Source organism: Paramormyrops kingsleyae, chromosome 6 (genome assembly GCF_048594095.1).
Source record: "Paramormyrops kingsleyae isolate MSU_618 chromosome 6, PKINGS_0.4, whole genome shotgun sequence".
Lineage (NCBI taxonomy): Eukaryota > Metazoa > Chordata > Actinopteri > Osteoglossiformes > Mormyridae > Paramormyrops > Paramormyrops kingsleyae.
Genome location: NC_132802.1, coordinates 30,655,508 through 30,678,797, shown reverse-complemented (window position 1 = coordinate 30,678,797; position 23,290 = coordinate 30,655,508). Strand labels below are relative to the sequence as shown.

The 23,290-nt window shown below is 37.6% G+C and overlaps 1 protein-coding gene across 1 annotated transcript; it reads left to right on the top strand.

Annotated features, from left to right (window-relative positions):
* Positions 1–465: 465 nt before the first annotated feature.
* Positions 466–22,702, top strand: LOC111844699 (RNA-binding protein 39-like). Its single transcript, XM_023813399.2, has 15 exons — positions 466–783; positions 1,500–1,564; positions 3,090–3,139; positions 9,668–9,871; positions 15,102–15,155; positions 15,287–15,404; positions 15,502–15,654; positions 16,049–16,186; positions 16,546–16,611; positions 16,710–16,914; positions 19,499–19,585; positions 20,229–20,340; positions 21,636–21,741; positions 21,911–21,989; positions 22,067–22,702. Exons 2-15 carry the CDS (start codon positions 1,514–1,516, stop codon positions 22,165–22,167), a joined length of 1,524 nt encoding a protein of 507 aa, XP_023669167.1. The 5' UTR covers positions 466–783; positions 1,500–1,513; the 3' UTR covers positions 22,168–22,702.
* Positions 22,703–23,290: the final 588 nt, after the last annotated feature.

Genomic DNA, 23,290 nt, shown 5'->3' with positions numbered 1-23,290 from the left:
AAAAATAGCTAGGGATTGTGAGATGAACATCGACTTACACAAAAGTTTGACAACACCATGTTTTTTTGTGCTTTCCAACAAGCTGTAGCTTAGTCATTTAGCTGAAATTGTTATTTTATAAAAAAAACAAGCTACAGCTATCTTTTTTATTTTGTTTTTTTGCTACCTGGGCTGTAGGAAAGGCTCTAGGCCTATATCTCAAAGGAAATAAATAAATAAATAAATAAACAAACAAAAAACATTTCCGAGCTAATGAAGGTAGGTGTAATTCACATGCCAGAATTTCATTAAAACTAAAAATGGTGAAAAACTTTTTGGAGATATGTTTAATTAAAATGGAATGACCCCCGTGTGTAAACAGTCAGGCAGCTGCTGGCTGATTTAGTAAACTCCCTGGGTGTCGTACTGTTCCGGGATCGGTAATAAGAGAAGTACAACGCTAGGGTTCGCCCCTATGCGGCATCTCGGGAAACCCCTTTTAGGTCAGTCTGCAGACGCCATTTTAGAAGAAGCGCGGGTAGTTCTGCAGGGGAAACTTTTAAACAATACGAGTGGACGTTCAAAGCAATATTATATCAGCCAGATAGTCAATATCAGCCTCTCATATTGTATTTATGTGATTTACTTTAACACAGAAGTAACTAAACTGAAGCTAGCTTTTTATATTTTGTTTTGGAAAGCGGAAGAAAGGAACGGTTGACGACTGAGACGGGCCTAGCTTGCCGATAAGCATCTGTAGAGAACATAACTACTTGTTGGGGGGCGATTAAAAGCTTGTCCAAGGTAATATTTTATATAAAAATGTTTTCGATTAAGAAACCGATGTGTATCTTGTATAAAAGTCTTTATTTGATATTAGGAAGCTAACTAGTGTCTTGAAAGTAGCTAAGCGAGTAGCTGGATAGTCATCTAAAGCGGTTTGCTAGCTGAAGTTTGACTTAAAAACCGCTAGCTGTAACGCGTAATATGTGACTAAATGCAGCTTAATATTATCCCGGGGTGTCGCATTTACGAACTAAGACGGTACTATAATACTGCAGTATACTAGCTAGCTTGTTAACTGCTCGGTAACTAATGTGCCACTTCTGCAGCTGATAATCTAGGTGATAGCATAGATGGGTGCTGCGTATTACTTATTTATATATATATATATAAAAAAATTAACGTTTGAACTAGCTGGTTGGATAAACGTGAATGGGTTGTAAAGCCAAACTTCGGGTACGTAGCCCCTCTGGTAGGATTTTCGTTGTGCATTTGATGAACTAATTTGGTCTTGGACTTAACACTAGGCCGTGATCGTTTATTCAGTCAGTGGAACTTTGCGAGATTGATAAAAGTAGCATTGCTGTATACGACGTTTTTTAAAATTTTACAATTCAAGCGAGTTCCACGAGTAACATTATGGTGAAGTTTAACCATAGATGTAATCAACCGAGGTGTCGGTTGTAATAACTGTGGCATAGGTGTATAATTGTCTTCACATCTTATTTCCTTTGCAGCCCGGAATAAAGACATGGCGGACGATTTTGATATTGAAGCTATGCTTGAGGCCCCCTATAAAAAGGTGAGTGAATTCATTGGTGATTCGCGTGGATGGCTCACTTCGCGTTGCACGTACAAGATTTCAGTTTCTCTCTACCCCAGAATCTTTCTTACACACATACATACATACACACATACATACACACATACATACATACATACATACACACACACACACACACATATATATATATATCATAAAATAAGCTTTCTATCTGTGGAGGCGTTATACAATTAAAGAATGGGGAAATGTACACTTTGTAAAGATGCCTGAAGAACTTTAACCTTTTGTCCTATGGTAAAGCATTGTTTTTTTTTTGTGAACTGTTGAAAAGTACAGTTGTAATTATTCATTGTATTGATGTATTGTGGTCCTTTAGGTAAGAAGAACCTTAACTTTGAACATCAAAAGCCAATTGCCACAAGGTGAATGAAATGGAGGACAGGGATATTTATTCTAACAGGCTTAACACTGAGATAGTATTCAAATATTGACTCGCCATACCTTTAGTTGCACCAGAATTTCCTATTATATTTGTGTGTAAAAAAAAAAAAAAAATCTGTAATGTAGTATAACTATACGTTGCATGACTAATAAAATGACTCTGCGTTATGAGTTTTTTCTTTCCCTTCTCAGCTTGTGACCAGTAACCGGTTATGTTTCAAAGCATCACTTTTGTAATGGGTAAATTGTCCCTATTTCACAAAGAAATATGATGTTGCTTTGGTGCTTTACATTTTTTTCCTCTCAGCATCACACATATAACATTTAAATGTTAATACTGTCCTAATCCATTTACAAGTTTTATACAGGAGTTTAGTTAAGTAGCCCTTAAGTACTTTTGCATGCCATAACATTTAAAAAAAAATAAAAATTTAAAAAAATATTTTGAACCTTGAACTCTAGTTTTTTTCATGCTCATACTAGTTACTTTTTTTTCATCTTTATAAAAAAAAAAAAACCTTTTAAATCACTTCCTAACAGGGACCATCTCCATGCAAAAATATCATGGGGTTGGATTTTGTTTCTTGGGTATTCATTTCTTGGGTGAAAGTTACTAAGCAGTGTGAATCCCTGTTTGCTTCAGGGCGAGATGTGTGACAGAGGTGACATCGAGCTCTTACAGTCTACGAACGAAAATGGGTGAAGATCACTGGAATGGCATCCACCACAGGAACTTGATTATTGGCTGGCTGCTAGCTTGGCCACCTTGGTTTTAGGCAAAGATAGCCTTGGTACTGACTAGGAGAGGTTGTGTTGCTAACCAAATATCCACTAAACACAACCTTGTGTAGCTTAAATCGCTAATTTTCCCGACAAACACTTGAAAGTCCAAATGGGTTGTTTATTATCACAAATGTATTGAAAGGAAAGTGGAAAATTTCACCTGGATGTCTGTAAAAGACCCGATTTCAAGTCTTAAAAATTCATTGCATGAATATTTAGTAAATGTTGTTCATTTTCTTTTGTTCCCATCCCCTTTTACCCTGATGGCTTGTCTATAAAATCTTCGTCTTCATGGTGTTCTCCTGTCGACCCTGCTTAGGATGAGGTCAAGCCTGCTAATGCCAATGGCCATGAGCAACGTAGTAAAAAGTGAGTACAACTTAAAGCATTTACCTTGATTTTATGTAGTTTGTCTTGGGTCTTACTAATGTCAGTAGTAATGTAATGTCATTTTGTTGTGAGGTTTTCACTTGCCATTGTCATTTCAGCGCATACAAAATGTGGCAGCTAGGGGTGGGGAGTTGGTTATGTTAAATCACGTTCAAGGTGGTGATTTTTAGATCACTGCAGGGCTTAAACTGACTTTTTAAAATTGATTTTTAAATGCAAGTTACTATAATTGTCAGTCACTTATGTTATTGGTAATACAGTGGTACCTCAGTTTTCGAACTCATTAGAACTCGAATTTCTTAAGTCGAACCAGCCAGTTGGAAAAATAATTACCTATACCTATAATCTCAGAAGTCAAACCGTGAATGGCAACCTAAGAACTTGTACGCGCGGGGAAATGAGTCACACGGCACGTCTCTCAGCGGAAACAAAGGGTAACGCTTCAGTCTCAGCCTTGCATTCGCTGTGATAGCATCGTGCATGTTTATACTAGCTCAATACAAATATTTAGACAGTAAAAACACATTTAGACAATGAGACAGTAACAGTAATTATTATATAATAAAATGCATTTAAAAATAATGATTTCTTATTCATTATTTTAATAATAATAAACCATTAATACATTTAATTATAATATTGTCGTGCCAAGCAAGGACGGAACAGAGACAAAGGCGCAGATGTCAGGGTATCGGGGAATGCGGGGTTTAATTACAGGTAAGGCAGGCAAAAACGCAGACGGACAATACAATGACCGGACTGGGGAAACAAACTGAAACACGGACTAAATACAGAGGACTAATGACAATAACAAGAAACAGCTGATCACACAGAGATTCCACACGGGGTTAACAAGTGGGCGTGGCACACGGAAGGAGCGGACGATCAGGGCAGGACACATTGTTTGGATCCATTTGTTTTCTTACTTTACACAAATTACTGTTTTGATAAATGTGCTTAGATGTGTTTAGTACAGTATATGCTCTTCTTGTTTCATCCGGTTCATTTTGTGTTTAAATGCTAAAAAAAACATATTTCGGTGTAATTTTTTGGGGCCGGGAACCAATTAATTGGTTTTCCATTATTTCTTATGGGGAAAATTCAATCGGAACTCGAACTCAACGGATTAAGTTTGAGTTCTGAGGTACCACTGTATTAGTATATTGTCAGAAAGAACAGTACAGAATTGTTTGATCATCTGTATATATTGGATCTCCAACTGCTACAGGAAACCACTACAGTTATTTGTGTGATTTGGCATACCTTTCAGCACACAATACAGCGTGGCACGCGGGGGCGTGGCACGCGGAAGGCGCAGACAATCGGGGCAGGACATTGTTTTTTTTAACTTTATACATTGTTTGGATACATTTATTTTCATACTTTACAAATTACTGTTTTGATAAATGTACTTAGATGTGTTTAGTACAGTATTTGCTCTTGTTTTATCCGGTTCATTTTGTTTAAATGCTAAAAAAAAACATATTTAGGTGTAATTTTTTGCGGCCGGGAACCAATTAATTGGTTTTCCATTATTTCTTATGGGGAAGATTCGATCACAACTCGAACTTTTTAGTATTTGATCCAGAGTTCTGAACAGATTAAATTTGAGTTCTGAGGTACCACTGCTCATGGCTTGATTTTGAGACCAACATGTACAAGTCTGGCACCATGTCATCATAAATGAGCAATTGTGTTTAGAGATGCTTCTAGCACTTTCTCAAATTAAATCCAGAATTAGGGCAAACTTTTTATTCTATAAAATAGACACCTGAACAGAAATATGGATGGCTGCAAAATTTGCTGCAGTAAAGTTAAATACCGCGGCAATACCGAGAGTTGTACCGATCCAATATTCGGATTGGTATCGGCACCAATCCATACCTATTAGACATATTGGTTATTGGCCGTATGTGACCACATCTGATACTTGAGTTTTTGGCAGCCTGTAAAAAGAGAGCTAATTTCTTGTTAAATTGATTTGTACAATCAATCGCATGATGGCTCTTTCCCATTTTAGATGTATTTTTGTGGTATTCAAGCTGAACACTAATGCTCTCACTCAGTTTTTTGCCACTCTGTGGGTGTGAGTGCAGTGACATTATGTGCAAACCCTTTGCAGTAGGAGGAGCGTAAGAACTTCAGATAAGAGGGTGGTGACTAGAAGTGTTTTAAGCATTTTACAGCAAGTAGTAGCACAGCGATGTGCAATGTTTGTAAAAACAGTTATGAGTGGTGGAAGTAGTGTTTGGTGAAAAATCCCACTAAAAGCGCACACAATTGTGCAAGACAATGTAATATGAGAAAAACAATAGATGATTTGGGAGTCGCTACCTTGTTTTGTGCACGTGCTACAGCTTGTGATATGCGAGGGACTGCTATTGCAACGAAGTGTAAGTGACACTGTTACCAGTAGGAGAACAATTTTGGGGCATTTTAAGAATTTGCCAGTTGCATATATGCATATATGTTTTTAGTAGTCAATTTTTGATATACATTTTTTCATTTGTATTGACTAATTAAAAAAAATTAATATAAAAAAAATATATATAAAGTTATAAATATTTATATTATTAAACGGCTCTATCGGAATCAGATCAGAACTGAAAAAATTTGGAGTGGCTCATCCCTAGTAGTACCACTAACATTCACATGCTGCTTTTCGAATGTCACTGAGACTGACAACCACAAACTTACAGCCACATGTGCAAGGCGACCAAACCCTCAACACAACTTCAAACATCTTTCAATGCAGTAGTGACAGAGCTAATTGGATAACAGTCCTTTGTGTGTTTTTAGGATATTTTGTAGAGAATTTCATTTACTTTTAAAATCTCTGATTTAGTTTGCTATTGCAAGGTGTCTGTTCTCTTTATACCTTGCTTGTTCTCAGTAGCATACACACTGTATGCTGTAAAGATGGTTATTATGGTGTGGATGAGCAAATACCATATGTTTAGTTCCAATGCCTTATTTGCTAAGAAGCTGCTACTGCTGAAGGTGCTGGAATTTGTACTGAGCAATAATTGTAATGGCTAATTTAAAAGTTTTTGTGTTGAGTGGAGTCTAAAAAAAGGCAGTTAAATGTAAGAAGGGTCTACTTTAAATGTAGACCTGATATGCCCTTTAGCAAAAAGTTTAAATTGCAATTCCATTTTCTAAATTAAAATTATATCAAATCAGGAGTTCTCTGGCAATTTCCATCCATAGTGTTAATTTTGACGAAAAATTTTCGTCATAGTTATCGTCAACGACCTTTATTTTCAGACTAAAACGAGAACTAAAAAATGATTTTGGGAGGCCTAAGACTATGACGAAGTGTATTGACAATTTCGTCAACAAATAAAAACGAGACGAAAATCTTTGCCTGAGACGAGGTCCTGTACTATTTAGTGTGATATATATTTAAGTAGCCTATTAGTTGCATCAACATTGCATGTAATCAATACCTGACTGTCAAATCAAATTCAGTACAATTAAAAAACTTTTTGACAATATTTATTAACGTGACATACAACTGAACATGTATGTATGACTGCCAATATGTATGTTTTCTCATTAAATAAAAGTAGGGCTGCATTTCAAAATATGAGAAAATGTGAAAAGTGTGCATGTTTAAATAAAGTGCTTGACTTAAGCCCTAAAACCCTAATACAGTCGTGTTTGTCATTTTAGTGTTTGTTTTAACTATTGGTTTCCATAATCCCACACCAGTAATAAAATTAGTCTCGTTTTAATATAAATGCATACAAACCTATCACTTTAATTGCTATTAGAGTATAGGGCAGGGTTCTTCAAATCTGGACCTCAATTCCAAATCCAGGCCTTGTTTTCAGTTCTCCTGGATAGTTAGCTTAATAATTACTGATTCTGATTGGTCAGAGGCTTCACACCTGACTGACAGGTAAATGAAGACTGGAAAACCAGCAGTGCTCGGACCTCGAGGACCATGATTTGAATAATCCTGGTATAGGATATGGGCGGTCTTATTTAGAAAAGATATAAAACGTGATGTCAGACCTTAATACCATTCCTTAACATTGGTTTCATTTAGGGCTGCACGATTTATCGATTTCAAATCGAAATTGCGATTTGAAACGACGCGATTAGCAAGTCGCAGAAATCACGATTTAGGATATACATTACACAGCATGTCGGACCCAGGGTTTAAAACTGCTTTGAGGATAGTTATACAAATTCAATCCATGCTCCCTGTGTGACAGTCACTCACCAATCACAAGCGCTGTGCTTCTCGCGTGCCTATCATGCTCACCAATCAGAAGTGGCCCAAGAAGGCGTATAGGCCCACAAACGTCTAACACGTGAAACCCAAGGAAAATGTTACATTCGCGGTTAGGAAAAAAACTGATTCCGCTACTGAGCTATAAGTGAATTGCCTTCCTATTTCATGGTCCGAGATTGTTTCAGAAAGGCCCTATCATCAATAGAACCGGCGAGCTCCTTTTAAACACCAGCTGCGATATACTTCAGCGTATCATACCTTTGGTTTTTGTTAATAGGCTATAGCATTAGTATACCGCTAACCCATCAAAACATTGAGACAGTAACGGCGGAGTCGGTGAGCTCCTAAAAAGCCGTAAAACCAACAATACAGTCGTGTTTATGTCATGTTTTTTTGCTTATTAAATTAGTGTTTCCAAAGATTAATCCCACAACCGTAATAAGAAATCTTTCTTTAACATAAATACTAAAAGAATAGATCGCTTTAATCGCTATTACAGTTGGATATGGGCACGCGGTCTTATTTAGAAAACATACAAAAAGAGACTCATAAAGGCTAATGTTTAATCATTCGTTTTGTATTTGTCCGAGTAACAAAGCAAAGGAATGATAATTAAGCTGCTTCAGTCAAACTGCATTTTACTTCTCATTTAAAATAAAATTCAGGGTTGGCAACTTTGGTCAGCTGCATGGAGTGATTTTCTGTTCTCTGTTCTGCACACACATTTACATGTATAAGTTTTATTACCTTGCAAATAGTCTGTAGGGTTTACAAACTGCCGTAACGTTTTTGATGCAGCTAATTTTAAGTTCAGAATAAAATATAGATTTGCCGTAAGAATTCTTGCGTGAGAGTCTGAAAGAGTTTGCACCCATGAACACGTAGATATTTTTTGTTTCACCTGAATTGATTTATATAGAAAATAACCATATACAGTTTGAAAGCGGAAACTTCGACCAACATGAAATCACCAATAAACGACTTCTATTCAACATTTTATAAAATGCATACTACGTTAAAAAATTTCCAGCTTTACGGTTTCAGGACAGAACAGCCACTCTGTTATGAACATTAGTTTTTTTGAGTGTTATTAGTGTTAATAACAGCAACTAACAACATAATAGCGCAAACAAAAGGGCTGCATACACCGAAGTAGTTCTTGTTTGTTCATTGGCGTGGGAAAAGGCGGTTCTAGTGTTATTAGGAGGGTAATAAGCGTTACCTGCAAGATCGCTATTTTTCTTTTTGCTGCAATTGTTTTCATTATTACTTTATTTAACTTGACACATCACATCTTTAAATTCTCATCCTTGCATTAGAATATAGACCAGTTAATACTGATGGTATCTCATGCTGCATCATATGTTTTAAAATTACTACACACTGAATATTGAACTGAAGCTTGACATAAAAAAAATTAAATCGCAAATCAAATCATAATCGCAATTTCATCAGAAAAATCGCGATTCGATATTTTCCCCAAATCGTGCAGCCCTAGTTTCATTTAATCTTAGTGAACATAATGACTTTCAGAAATCAAAGGGAAACTTTAAACACTTTTAATTTTAGTCGACTAAATCAACGGTAGTTTTAGTCAACTGTAAGCTTATAGTCAACTAAAACTAGACTTAAACTAAAATAATTTAGTTGACTAAATTATAACGAACTAAATTACATTTTAGTCAAGACTGACTAAAATGAAAATTTGCTGCCGTTTGCTGCTGTTGTCAACTGAATGCGTGCTAGAAAGGAGCTGCATTAATGTCACTAACATCTGGCTTATGGATGGGCCTCCAGATTTTGGCTAACCTGTAATGCTAAAGGGTTCCTCCCTCTGCATGCCAAAAATGTAATCAGTTGTAATATAGAAAAAATACGTGGTTAGTAACCCTGTTTCCTGTCAGAACTGAACTGTACAATTGTGTGTTTTTTTTGTTTTTTTATTCGTTTTATTGAATGCTATTCTTAGCTGTTATGTCCTTAAGGATCTGAGGAACATTTACAGTATTGGATCTGTTCTTGCCTTCTCTAAGAAAATGTCCACAGCTCTGTAAACACTGACTTGATAAAGAACTGCTGAATTGAGACTTGTAATGAATAGTAATGGTCTGTGTGTGAATTTAGTCTGAAAGCTTTTTGTTAACCTTTCGGTTGAAGTGCTCACAAGGCATGATAATCTGTTTTTGTTAGTATCAACATGATTTGTTTGATCAGCACACCTTGGTATGTAATTTGTATGCTTAGAAATATATTTATTTTTGAAGGAAAAAAAGGAGCAAAAGCAGGAGTCGTAGCCGAAGTCATGATAAGGGACGAAGTACAAGCAAGGAGCACAAAAAGAATCGTGACCGGAAGCGAAGTAGGAGCTGTGAAAAAAAGCAAAGCCATAGCAAAGAGCGCCGACACCGCAGTAGCTCCCGCAGCAAAGAACGATCTGGTCGCTACAAAGCTGGTCGTAAGAGCCCTCCGTAAGTACATTTTTCCCTCATTTTATTCTCTCTCGTTTTTGTGGTCTGTCTGCTATGTTTGGTTAAGTGTCTGGCTACTGGTGGATCCATTAGCTGTGTGTGTTTTAATCTTTTTATTTTTTCCTGTTTGAAATTTTAAGATTTCCATATACAATTTATATAATGAGTGGAATTTAGGTGCACAGGAAAATAGTGGAAAGTAGTCATTATTAGCTGATGTAACAGGGGAGGGTATTTCAAGAGACTTGTGCATTGCATTTAACACCATGTATTGAACACCCTTGGATAGGGCTGTGCAATATGACCAGAATCTCATATCCTGATCCGATATATCACAACTGCACTTCATATTTGTGGATTTTTTTTCCCTAGAGATCAGCTGCTGTACGATTTTGACAATCTGCAAAAAAAAAAGTGACGTTGCGTGATTCACAGATGCGTAAAACCCCTTTCTGGGGTACAAATCGCTTCATATTTTTGTGGATATGATTTTTTACAATACAAATAAATACACACTTGTGGATAGTGATATTGTAGTGCCGGGCATCGCGGAAGCGGTGAATAAAGACGAAGAGGCACGGAATTGCATGAAGTTGCTTTTCAGGACCACAACTTCTAAGGACCACAGGTCCTTAGAAGGGCCACTCAACAAGCAGCAACATCACAAACAATGAACAGCAGGGAAATAGTACTAAGCACAATAAGGCACACACTCGGTGGGTAATTACACAATGGCTATGACACGCGAGGATCAGGCCCAGTGGTGCTACAATAGTTGTGTTTTTTATTTTTATTTTTTTTTCTGCAGCTCAGCCTTTGTATGAATTAGACAAAGATCCATAAACAGGAGGAAAGTCAAAAATGTAACATGATCCACAAATAGACAGGAAGTGATCCACAAATATGCAAAACCCTTTTCACATGTACAAATTGCTCCATATTTTTCTGTATATGATTTTATACAACACAACTAAAAATACGTATTTATGGATAGTTGTGTATTTGTGACTTATTGTTTTCTATACATCAGTTGCGGTATACAAAGCCCCTAAGAGGTCAGGATGGAAATTTTTTGAAATTGTTTTGAGTTCCCTTGCAATAGTTTTGTGTTATAACAACTATACTGTGTCCGTTTAACCTTGCAATACTTTTCTTTACTAATATCTGTACTGTTTCCGTTGTAAGTACAAAAGATAGAATTAATGCACTGATAAGTATAAACTTAAATACATACATGTCCAGTTAAATGTGCTTCAAGCATTAAATTATGGGGGACAATGCACACCATGTAACTTTCATAAATGCTTTTATGTATTTATTAATTGCACCCTGTCCATTCACTGCCAGTTACTATAAATTGGACACCTGGACTATTGAATGTGTAGTGCACACACCAACATTGAATTAAAATGTGCCCATTAAGAAATCTGGAAAACCAAGCAGTGTTGCTTGCTTTTGTTGAAAGATATTACAGCCGGAAATCTGAATATAAAGCTAACTTGACCGCAATGTCCTAGTTAAGGATTAAAACCGAACCCGCTTTCGGATATACCCACCTGGGATTCTCGCTTGATGTATGCAGATGTATACAGAAATATTCCAGAAAGCGGGATCGAGTTTAAACCTTAACTCCAACAAAGTTTTGCTTTGTATGCAGTTTTCTGGCTGTAAAATCTACAAGTGTTTTTAATATATTTCAATGTTTGTATGAGTGCACTTCACATTCAATTGCCCAGCTGTCTTGCTAAAATCGCTGGCGGTGAATGGATACAGTGCAATTAATAAATACGTATAAACACATTTATGAAAATTACATGGTGTTCATTGTCCCCCATAGTTTAATGCTTAAAGTACATTTAATTGGACATGTCTGTATTATTTGGGTTTGTCCCAGGGCTGTGGAGTCGGAGTCGAGGAGTCGGAGTCGGAGACAATTTTGGGTACCCGGCAAAAAGTTAACCGACTCCAACTCCGACTCCTACTAAATTTAAATGGGAATTAAAAAAGTAAGTTGAAATGTCCCAATTCACAAACAGTCATAATGAACTACTTCTCTGCTGTAAGAATAAAGCCCAATGCATGCAGTGCATAATGTTACCACAAAACGAACATGTCAAGTAACCATGAAGCATGCTTTTCATTGATTGTATGCGTCACTATATGGGATGTAATGCACAGGTAAGGTGCGGCACCGCTTTCCATTGTGTCGTGTTCCACTGTTACAGGGAACTGTGAACCTAGCCTAAAGCCCCCCATACATTTACAGATGCACTGCCGATTTTTCGGCCGTCACCACGCGTCAAACGCCTGAAAAATCATCTGGTGTGTTCTCAGCTCCGTCGGCTCCCCTTCGCTATGCGCTACCCTTGAAACCTTGTTTTCATTGTGTTTGTCTTTAATCTGGCATTATAGTACAGTGTTGGCTTCCTAGCCAGTAGTTCTGTGGTGAAATGACATGTATGTTGCCTTCCTTTCCTTCAATGGATGTAGAAAATACATTAGCATAGTATATACATACAGAGGAGTCGGAGTCGGGGAGTCGGAGTCGGAAGATTTAGAAACTGAGGAGTCGGAGTCGGAGCATTTATCTACCGACTCCACAGCCCTGGTTTGTCCCTGTGGTCGCGTTGCAGCAAGTGTAGTGGGATTGCAAAACTCTTGCAAGAGAATGTAAAACTATTTAAAAAAATATATATATATATATTTTCCCACCCTGATCATTTAGGGGCTACATAGGTGTACAAACTGAACAAAAATCCGCAAATAGGAGGGAAGTCACAAATGTAACAATCCGCAAATAGGAAGTGATGCACAAATGTGCAAAACATGTTTCACTTGTACAAATCAGTCTGTATTTTTGTGGATATGATTTTACACAACACAAATTTAAAAATATATATTTGTGGATAGTTAATATTAGTGGATCATGGTACATATTTGTGGATTGTCTTCTGCGGATTGTAAATAATAAAGTCCCAATAACTTCCAAACAAGTGCTGCATCCCATGTGGTGGTGTAAATTTGCAATCTGTGATCCAAATGATGAAAAAATCTTGCCATGAACAATGTATTTTGCGACACCACGACAAACGATTGAGCACAATGTGAAATGATAGACGTTTTTATGTCGTCATCGCACAGCCCTACCCTTGGAATACTTGATAGTGTCAGCTTCTGCTTTTTGGTTTCCCAAAATTGAGTTAACCCTCTGGGGTCTAGGGGTAGGGAACACACATTCACTGACTGGGGTATGATCACACTTAATTCATGGCAAATTATTTCTTGTATATTTGTTTTCGCATTACACTCATCTTTATTTTAATGTACTTTGTAAATATGTCATATTTATAAGTTTGTAATTTGACATCAAAGCATAGACATTGCAAAATGCAGTTTGGGGAACACTTATAAAAGTACAGTGGTACCTCAGAACTCGAGCTTAATCCGTTCAGAACTCAGGTTCGAATCCTAAAAAGTTCGAGTTCTGATCAAATTTTCCCCATAAGAAATAATGGATGACCAATTAATTGGTTTCCAACCCCAAAAAATACACCTAAATGTTTTTTTTTTAAGCATTTAAACACAAAATGAACAGGATAAAACAAGAGTATATACTAAACACATCTAAGCACATTTATCAAAACAGTAATTTGTAAAGTAAGAAAAACGCCATGCGTGACATTTTTTTTTCTTAATGGTTCCCAAAATGATGATGAATGTACCCCTAGCCATGCGCCAACAGTAGACTGTTCCATGCAGTATATTGTTCATTTTTATTATTACTCTGTATTCATTAATTTGTTTGTAAATCACTAATTTTTAGGTTGTAACATTTGTACAACTATTGCTTAACTTTTTGGTTCCTGGTTCGACGTCTGAGATTCTAGGTCATTTTTTTTCCCCAAACTGGTTGGTTCGGCTTAAGAAATTTGAGTTTTAATGAGTTCATGTACTGAGGTACCACTGTACATAGTAAGCAATAGTGCCAGTTTGTTTTGATCCCAGATATCTGATCGCCAAAGTCTTGGGTACATGAAGATGACTGAATGGTGTAATTGCAACATTCAGTTGGATAAATAAATAAGAAAAACCTAACTGTGTCACTATTTCTGGCCTCCTTTCATTGAATATGTAGCAAGTTTCATGTGTATGCATAAGCCATTCACACTTGGCCACATCCCTCCCCCTCTTTTATGGTGCTGATGGGGATGTATCTGGATCGTGTTTCATCAAATTACCATGCGAATGCGATTTGAATACGCGATAATGCAGCTATTTAGAATGCAAATAGCGATCTTCGGGTGACAGTGGCACTACATGCCCCCGATGCAGGTAAAACAAAGTAAGGTGACATGGTTTAATTTTTGCCGATTTTAACCTAATTTTAAAAACTTTAATACTTCCGACAATGGACATTTTGAAAAAGACAAATTATGGATTTAGTCAGCATTTTTCCCCCCATTTTTCTACAATAAGATTTCAGCGAGTTATGAACTGAAGTACACGAGAAAGATATGCGACATTGCCAACGATGTCGGTGACCCCTGTGGGTTAACACCTCATGCACCAAGCAGTCACTCTGCTACTTTACACTGTTCTTGTAACAAGATATCCTGGCTTTCAGGCTGAGATGAGTGTACCATTGTTTTCTCAACAGCGAATAGTTATTGATGGAAAGCTTGCTAGACGGTCTTGGATAAGCCAATTGCTTCCTTGTGCAAATGCTTACATTACTTCTGCAGTTTACTCTGGATTAGGCCATGGATATGATATATGATATGAGGGAAATGGCAAAGTTCATTATGTTCCTAGCCTTTTTATATTGGGGAAATATTTCTCTTGTAAACTTTTCATGTAGTAATAGCAGTTGCACAAAGGAAGAAGCATCATTCTAAGGAATAAGCTCCTCTACTTTTGAAGTGGTTCTGAATGTTGTCCTTTGCCCTTGTTAGTTGCTAATAGGTCATTATGGCACCACTGGACAAAACCGAAAAACACTCTCAGGGAACCTCAGGGAGGTGGCTATTAGTCGTAGACTTTGGAATGAACCTTGTTTTTAATCGCAGCTCTGGGCTGAAAAATAGTGGTTCCAGAGGATTGATTGTCACCCCTTTCCATCAAGCGAAGGATTTTATGATCTGGTTTTCTTACTGTTTGTGTCGATGGTTTCTTGTTTGATATGATAAAGAATTCTGAGGAATGTATGGAACTAACACTGATTTCATTTCAGTCGAAAGGGATCTAAAGGAAGCAGCCCTTTCAAGAAGGATAAGAGTCCAGTGAGGTGAGTGTGACAGAGGTTCCTAGGGTTTTGACTTGCAAAAATCCTTAGTACAAAGTACTAAAAATCTTCAGAGTTCCTAAGATTTGGCACAAGTTGGTTATGTTATATTTTTGTATGCTTGTATTTCAAAGGGAGCCAATTGACAACCTGACCCCTGAAGAGAGAGATGCACGCACTGTGTTCTGCATGCAACTGGCAGCCAGAATACGCCCTCGGGATCTGGAGGAGTTCTTTTCAGCAGTGGGAAAGGTCAGTTGCTGCTTTAATATATTTGGAATGCTTATTTGGATTTGTGTGTCTTATTTCCATTAACTACATGAAGTCAAGTTAAATATTTTCTCTACAGGTTCGAGATGTGAGAATGATTTCTGATCGAAACTCAAGAAGATCAAAGGGGATTGCTTATGTTGAGTTTGTGCAAGTGAATTCTGTACCACTGGCAATTGGATTAACTGGGCAAAGACTTCTGGGGGTGCCAATTATTGTCCAGGCTTCACAGGTAATACAATGTTTTTGTAGTACACTGTATAGTCACTTCAGTAAAGGGGTTCTATTGCCTGCTGTTATTGTATTTTCACAAGGTGACACTGTGGATCTTTAATTATTTAATTATTTTGACTTCTACTTGTATAAATAGAAATGGAACAAAAGCTTGGATGGTAATTAGTGCTTGAATTGGTTTGCTGAATGTAGTGTGCAATACTATTTTGCAACAATTTCCCAGAGTTTCCTTGTTCTGTGGTAGCTGCTTTCTGTTGTGGGGAATCTGGACAATATGCCTTGATAGCAGCTTAAAAAGTCTCTGCTTGTTGCACTTATACATACTCTATGTGTGGGGTGTGTGGTAGCAAAGCAAAGGTTTTTGTTTTAAAGTTTTGTGTTTATGTTTCTAGGCTGAAAAGAACAGGGCTGCTGCTATGGCTAACAACTTGCAGAAGGGCAGTGCGGGACCTATGAGGCTGTATGTGGGATCTTTGCACTTCAATATCACAGAGGACATGCTACGAGGAATCTTTGAGCCTTTTGGAAGGGTAAGGAGTCCCCCATCTCCACACTGGTTTTGCCTTCAATATATTTTTCTACAGTTATATTCTTCTATCTCAATTTAAATGGATTGATCCTTTAAACTGTTAACCGCGCTTCCTACGGTATCGTCTTCTCCACCAAGGAGTGATGGATGAATATATATGGCTAGGTATTTATAATCATAGCATTTTGTATTACTGTATAAGATGCACATAATCGAGCACAGTATTGTCTAACATTTTCATACTTGGCAGCTGTTTTTATTGAAGAAAGGAAATATCTATTATATGAAGTCAGAGCTTTGAAGTCTGTTTCCCTGGATTAAACTGAACATGTTTGTCATTTTGGTCAATCTCTTTACCAGATTGAAAGTATTCAACTCATGATGGATACTGAAACTGGAAGATCAAAAGGATATGGCTTTATAACAGTGAGTTGAAATTTTGAAGATGATGGTGATAATGGTAATAATTTATGGCAATGGGTGCTTGTAGTCCTTTGGTGTACATGGCTTGTGCTTGCTTTCAGTTTGCAGATGCTGAGTGCGCTAAGAAGGCCCTAGAGCAGCTGAATGGGTTTGAGCTGGCTGGCAGACCGATGAAAGTGGGTCATGTCACCGAACGCACTGATGCATCGACAGCAAGCTCCTTCTTGGATAGTGATGAGCTGGAGAGGACTGGCATTGACCTTGGCACTACTGGCCGCTTGCAGTTGATGGCCAGGCTTGCTGAAGGTAGTTTCGGATTGATTATTTGCATTTTCTTTTTTGGCCTACTAACAGATATAGTGATTTTCCTTTTTTAATGGTCTGGTGCTGGACAAGGCTGGATTTGTTTTTCCTATTATCAGGAATCCAGACTAACTGTAGAGTTGTCATAAACAATTGCTGGTCTTGGCGAAAAATTTACTTGTGATAGCACTTTTGTGGGAAACTGGTCAGGAACTTTATGGGTTTAATTATAATATGTGCAGAGAGGTGAATGTTAAGGAAGCTTTGTCTGCCATGGCAGCAAATACATAGGGACTGTAGTGTGCTTGAGGGACCCATTTCCTGAAAGCACATGGTTTGGTGAAATAAGGACCTGTGTGTTTTCCCAGTGATAGAAGAAAGGGGAATAAACAGCCCCATATTCCTGTCTCGGAGAATATAAACAGGGCTTGTTTGCCAGTGCAATCCCCTATATGCTGCATAGGCTGGCAACTCTGTTTAGTATTATAAGTGGCAGTGGAGAACCTGCAGTAGGACACTAAAGCAGAATGCACCATTGTTTTTAATATCTACATGCAACAGTTTCTCCAGTTTGGTTCACAGCTTAAATTGGTAATGATTTTTGTTGACTAGTAAGTGTTAGCCGAGCAACTAGTGTATTATGCTCAACCATCAATATATTGTCAGTTTCGGTAGGACTGAATAACTAGGGATGGGTGATATAAGCAGAACGTCATATTTTTGGATAAAATCACAATCAATGTTAGACAGATTTTTTTTTCTTGTTTGCAAACCATTCATTGGAATGTATGTAGTAATTAACCATTTAGCCACTTACCCAAAAGTTGTATATCCCTTAGGGCCGTCACTGTAGATTTACATCAGTAATCGAGTAATCTGACGCTTTTAATCTGCCGATTCATAGAGTAATCATTTATACAACAACATATTATATATTAAGCATTGCAATTGGTGTACACTGAGCTACATCCAGAAAATGTAGGTACTCCAATTCACTTAAGTTGCATGTTTTTGGACATTTGAAGGAAACCATTGGATCCGCCGAAAAAGCACGCACTCATAGGGTGGACATGCAAACTCCACAAATGCAAAACAGCAGAGTACAGAGGCAGAGGAAGTGCTGCACCACTTAACCGCTCGACAAGCTTACGCTATGTGCAATTTTAATGCATGGCATTTCATATCCTTATGATTACACATCACAAGGATTATTCATGTCCTTGCTATTGGACTCGTAGATGCTGTGACACTTTGAGAAATTACAAATAAGTGAAGAGTGGAAAAGCTAACAAGAACTAGTCATGAAGACATTTGTCTTTCACTGTATAGAGATATTTTGTAGAGAAACGGTATTGAGCAGAAGCAACTGATTTCAGTTCTGCTTTGTCTGTTAGCACAATGCAAGACACCACTTAGAACGTAGAACACCAGAGTTTGACTATTTGAGGATATAGTTCATTTCCAACTTCTAATTCACAAAAGCTTCAAATATCGCAATGTGAACTTTTTCCAGTATCATTCAGCCCTTATATACTATGTTCACAAAAAATTGTATTATCTAAAATGACGCAGCTAAACATCTGGGCTAATGTTCACTTTAGCAGCAATTATTTTTACCTACAGGTAAGTTTAAATAATTTAAGTCCAAGTGATGACAAAAAGCTAAGCTACTCTGAAAGATTAAATGGCGCATATCTATGGCTAATTATTGGGTGAATCTGTCAAACCTGAATGTCTTTTAATGTATTTGCATTGCAGTCATGCTGTGCTGATATTAAAGTTCTCTTTGCAATACTGGCAAATTGCATTTGCATTCACTTTTAACGTGAAGTTCTTACACACACATGCATTCACACTTTATTTGGATTCTAATCCACTATGCGCCATTTTCCTTCCACCATATTGCAGAGTAATCGATTGACACGCTATAGCACAAGTGCTTTTTACTTTAATTCAAACGTTTCATGTTTTGAGTGTAAAAGAACATTTTATCACTTCAGCTCTTCTGAACTGTTTACAACAAATACAATTAGAATTGGTTGTGTTGCCACTAGCACGAATAGTAGCTTTGCAGTTGCACATTATGGTATATTGTTCTGTTGAATTTTGCAAATCCAAACTATTTCCACACAATCGAAGTAAAACCTTTGTTGGAATAAATTCGTCAGCAATGCCAGACATTTTATTCAACAGTGTAGCCTACACATGACGCGATTGTCATAATACGCAGGCTGAAGTTGCTGTTGCACGTCAGTCTGTGTTTGTTGTAGTGCTGTCACAGCCTACAAACATGCAGGGTTTTTCTGTCATTGACGTGTTTAGTGTGCTTTTATAACTGGGTATTCATTGGAAGCTCAACTTATTCGCACTCCTCGATAGCATGTATGTAATGTTATTTGCCTCACTTGCACCCCGCTTTGGACACAAGCATCTGCTAAATAAAAGTAAATGTATTGCTTTATCATGCGATAACTCAAATATTTATTGCGCACAGAATTCCAATTGTCACGATAAATTGCTTACCACCCACCCCTATGAGCAACTACCCCAGATTTCTAGCATAAACTTGTTCTTTGTGACTGTCTAGGTACTGGGTTGCAGATCCCTCCAGCTGCCCAACAGGCATTGCAGATGAGTGGATCCCTCCCATTTGGGGCCATGGCTGCTGTTTCTGGTAAGAGTTATGTGGAGTTTATATGATTCAGGATATCGTAAAGCTCTGTCCCCTTTGTTAGTTGTAACTTTTGCTTCTGAGCATCTTTTTGTATTTGAATCATGAGTATAAATATGAACTCACCTTGATGTCGAAGCTATTGGGCCTTATCCTAAATCTCCACTAGAAAAACTATCATGACAGTTTAAGAAGCAAATCTGCATTTCAAAAATGCATTTAATTAGACAGTCGGTTAGCAGCATAGAGAAAGTGAATAATTTTGGGCTGGCCTTGTCAGAGACCTAAGCACTTGATGTTGCAGCTCTTTAGGGATCCAGTTCCTCCATGGGACTGTGAGCTTATTAACTACAGGAAGCATTTTGTTTAGTGGGTGTGGCTAAAACTTTTCTGAACATTATCGAAGTATTGGGTTTATCTTAATATTCAGGTTTGCCAGTAATGCCAATTTATATTTGACAGGTACTTTTTTAGTGTATATAAAACTGGTGGATAAATAGCTTGCTTGTTACCACTTCAGGAAGTTGAGTTTTCGGTTTTGTGAAATAGCTTTATTTGGTTAATAAATTCAGTGCTACAGGTTCTGCAAAAGGAGTCAGTGATTCAAAAATCTGCCATTTTTCACTTCACCTGTTTTTCTCATCAGCTATCACCCCTGCTTTGAACTTGAATTTGAATATGAACACCGCCATGAATCTCCCTACACAGCCTATTGCCACACAGACCTTCCAGCTTTCCAATATGTTCAATCCTCAGTCGTAAGTGTTAAACCTTTATTACCTTGTTTTAATTTAAAAAAAAAAGTCTGAATTGTGTAAACACACTGGCAGCCAATGCATCATATGTCTAAATATGAAGGTGTTTATAGTTTTGAAATGTTTTTACATGGAAATGAAGCCTTTGGAAATTACATTTATGGAGTTGTGCAGGTAGTCGGTACAATAAAACAGGACCATAGTGTTCTATCCATCCTTTAAGCACTTGTCCTGTGCAGGGTTCAGTGACCATGGCTCCATAGAGCACGAGGTAGGAGTTCACCTTGGACAGGATGACAGTTTGTTACATTGCACATCTAGAGAACGATTTCAAAAGCATGTGTTACCAAGTTGCCCGTGAATGTGCATGCATGAGTGAATGGTGCGTGTGTGTATATGTGTGTGTGCACATGTGCCTTATGATGGGTTGGTGCCCCATCCAGGGTTGTTCCCTGCCTTGCACCCATAGGCTTCCGACCCCCCGCAACTCTGAAAAGGATAAGTGGTTACAGAAATTGCAGATCTACCTATTGCACTCAATCCAAAGGCACAGACTATAAAGCTGAACAGTTGTATCCGTCAGTAAGAAGGGTATGCACAGTTAACAGGGGTCAATGCATGCTCAATGCACTCTGCACAGCAACCCACAGTGAACAATATTATATAATTTGCTGCCTATTGAAGCGTTACAGCTGTCATTTCAGATATGCTATGGTATGGCGATGTATGGATCAATTCATACCATATGATGATTTAAAACGGTTACCACTCAGCACTAATTCTTCCCAAGAATTGATGTAATTTTTTCCCTTCTCTAAATGCATGTTGAAATGATTTGGGAAAAGCTTGCACTGTTTGTGAATCACATATTTTTGAATAGACAGTTCTGGAGGCTTAGCTTTGATTAATTAATGCCTTTCGAAAATGGAATCAAATCTCTCCAGTAATGAAAAGCTTGAGCTGGCCTTACTTTCAGGTTGTTACCCAAAAGCTACCTTTTTGTTCATTGGTACCTTCGGTCACGTATAACACAATAGCTACCTGGTTCTTACATGTTGCCTCAGTCATGCTAGCCAACATTTTTACTCTCCCCACTTATCTAGACGTGTTCCTCAGTTTTGTCACTACTGTGACACAGCTAAATGTGTATTTACACAAAAATCATTTATAGTTTTTTAAATACTGATAGAAGTACCATTTTAAAAAAGAATTTAAATGTGCTTTTTAGTTTGCTGAAATGTGGTGTGGTTGTCAGTTTTCTTACCCACTTGTCACTCATGATTAAATGTTTTTTGCAGTGAAGATGATCCAGGCTGGGATGTTGACATTAAGGATGATGTCATTGAAGAATGCACTAAACATGGGGGGATTGTTCATGTATATGTTGACAAAAATTCACCTCAAGTAAGAATGCTCTTTGTGAGATGGTGCTTTTTCCATATAGTTTGCTTGAAATTAAAATCTCATCAATGTACATTAATTCCCTTGTATTGATTGTACAGTTTTAATGTGTTAGATGTGGTGTTGCCAATTTTTAGCTAAGTTCTATTTTTTTCTCTCCCTCCTGCTTCAGGGTAACGTGTATGTGAAATGTCCAACAATTCCCATCGCCATGGCTGCCGTGAATGCATTGCATGGGAGGCTCTTTGCAGGTATGATTGTGTGTATGTTTTTGATTCTGGTATTTTATACAGAGAGGGGAAATGCAAAACCTTTTTCCTTTTTCTAGGTAAAATGATTACAGCCGCCTATGTGCCCCTCCCAACCTACCACAACCTCTTCCCGGATTCTGTGACAGCTACTCAGCTATTAGTTCCTAGTCGTCGGTGATCCAGCTTACTGCTATGTTGTTTTAGTGCCTACTGATTAAACCACAGTTGAGACCTGTTTCTCCCTGTGCTACAAAATTGGAAGCTTAATCTGCCCAAATGGCTTCCTTGTCCCAGTTATAAATTGTGGCACTCATTTAGCTACTTCATGTTGTTTTTGTTTTTTTTGAGGAAGGTCTTCACTTGGCTGTAATTATATGGAATTTATAACCTTTGCAAAAGTGTTTGAAATACGAGATTTCCATAACATCCATGAAATAGTAAACGTGACATTTCTACATGCATAATAAAGGGATTATATTTCCAGTTCACCTTCTTTTGGTCATCTGTTATAAATTCTCCCTGCCTTTGCTGGTAGTGTCAATGTAAGGTTCAAACACCAAAAGGTCTTTTGAGAAATGTACTTATCTGTTTTAAGCTCTATGAGCTCTGGAGTCAGTGTGACAATGTTTATTTGAAGACCACCATGTTTTTCTAACTTTTGTAATCAAGTTTTGATTTTGTAAAGAACCAATTAAAAATTGATTTCAATTTAACTTGGCAGTTTGTGTTTTTCCCCCACCCCCTCCATCCTATAGACTAGGGGTGTCAAACCCCAGTGCTGGGGGACTGGAGCCCTGCCCATTTTGGGGTTTCCACTCATTTAACTCACCTGATTCAACTCCTTGTGCTAATTACCACACAAGCTACCCAGGACTCCAGACTGGAGGTCAGCAATTGGTGGCCCGTGGGCCACATCCAGCCCACCTAGAAAACTTGCTCTCCCAAAAGAGAATTTGGTCTTATTTTCTAAATTCATAAAACAAGTCCTTAAAATATTCAAATAAAACATTTAAAATGTATAGCAGCAATTTTATGCGCCAGTAAAACGATATTGGCCCCTTATTGAGCACTTGAACAAACTGGCCTATGGTTGAAACTAATTGCCAAGTCCTGCTATAGATGGTTTTCCAAGCCCCCGTCCTTGTGATTTCATGTTTTATACATTTCTTAATGATTTGTGTTCAGTTGAGATCAGTTAAATTTTACTTTTGTTAACCAGATTATCATAAATAAAGGATGTTTCTAAGCCTGTGTGGAACAGGGTTATATTAAGCTTGTACAGTATTAGGGCTGGGCAATTA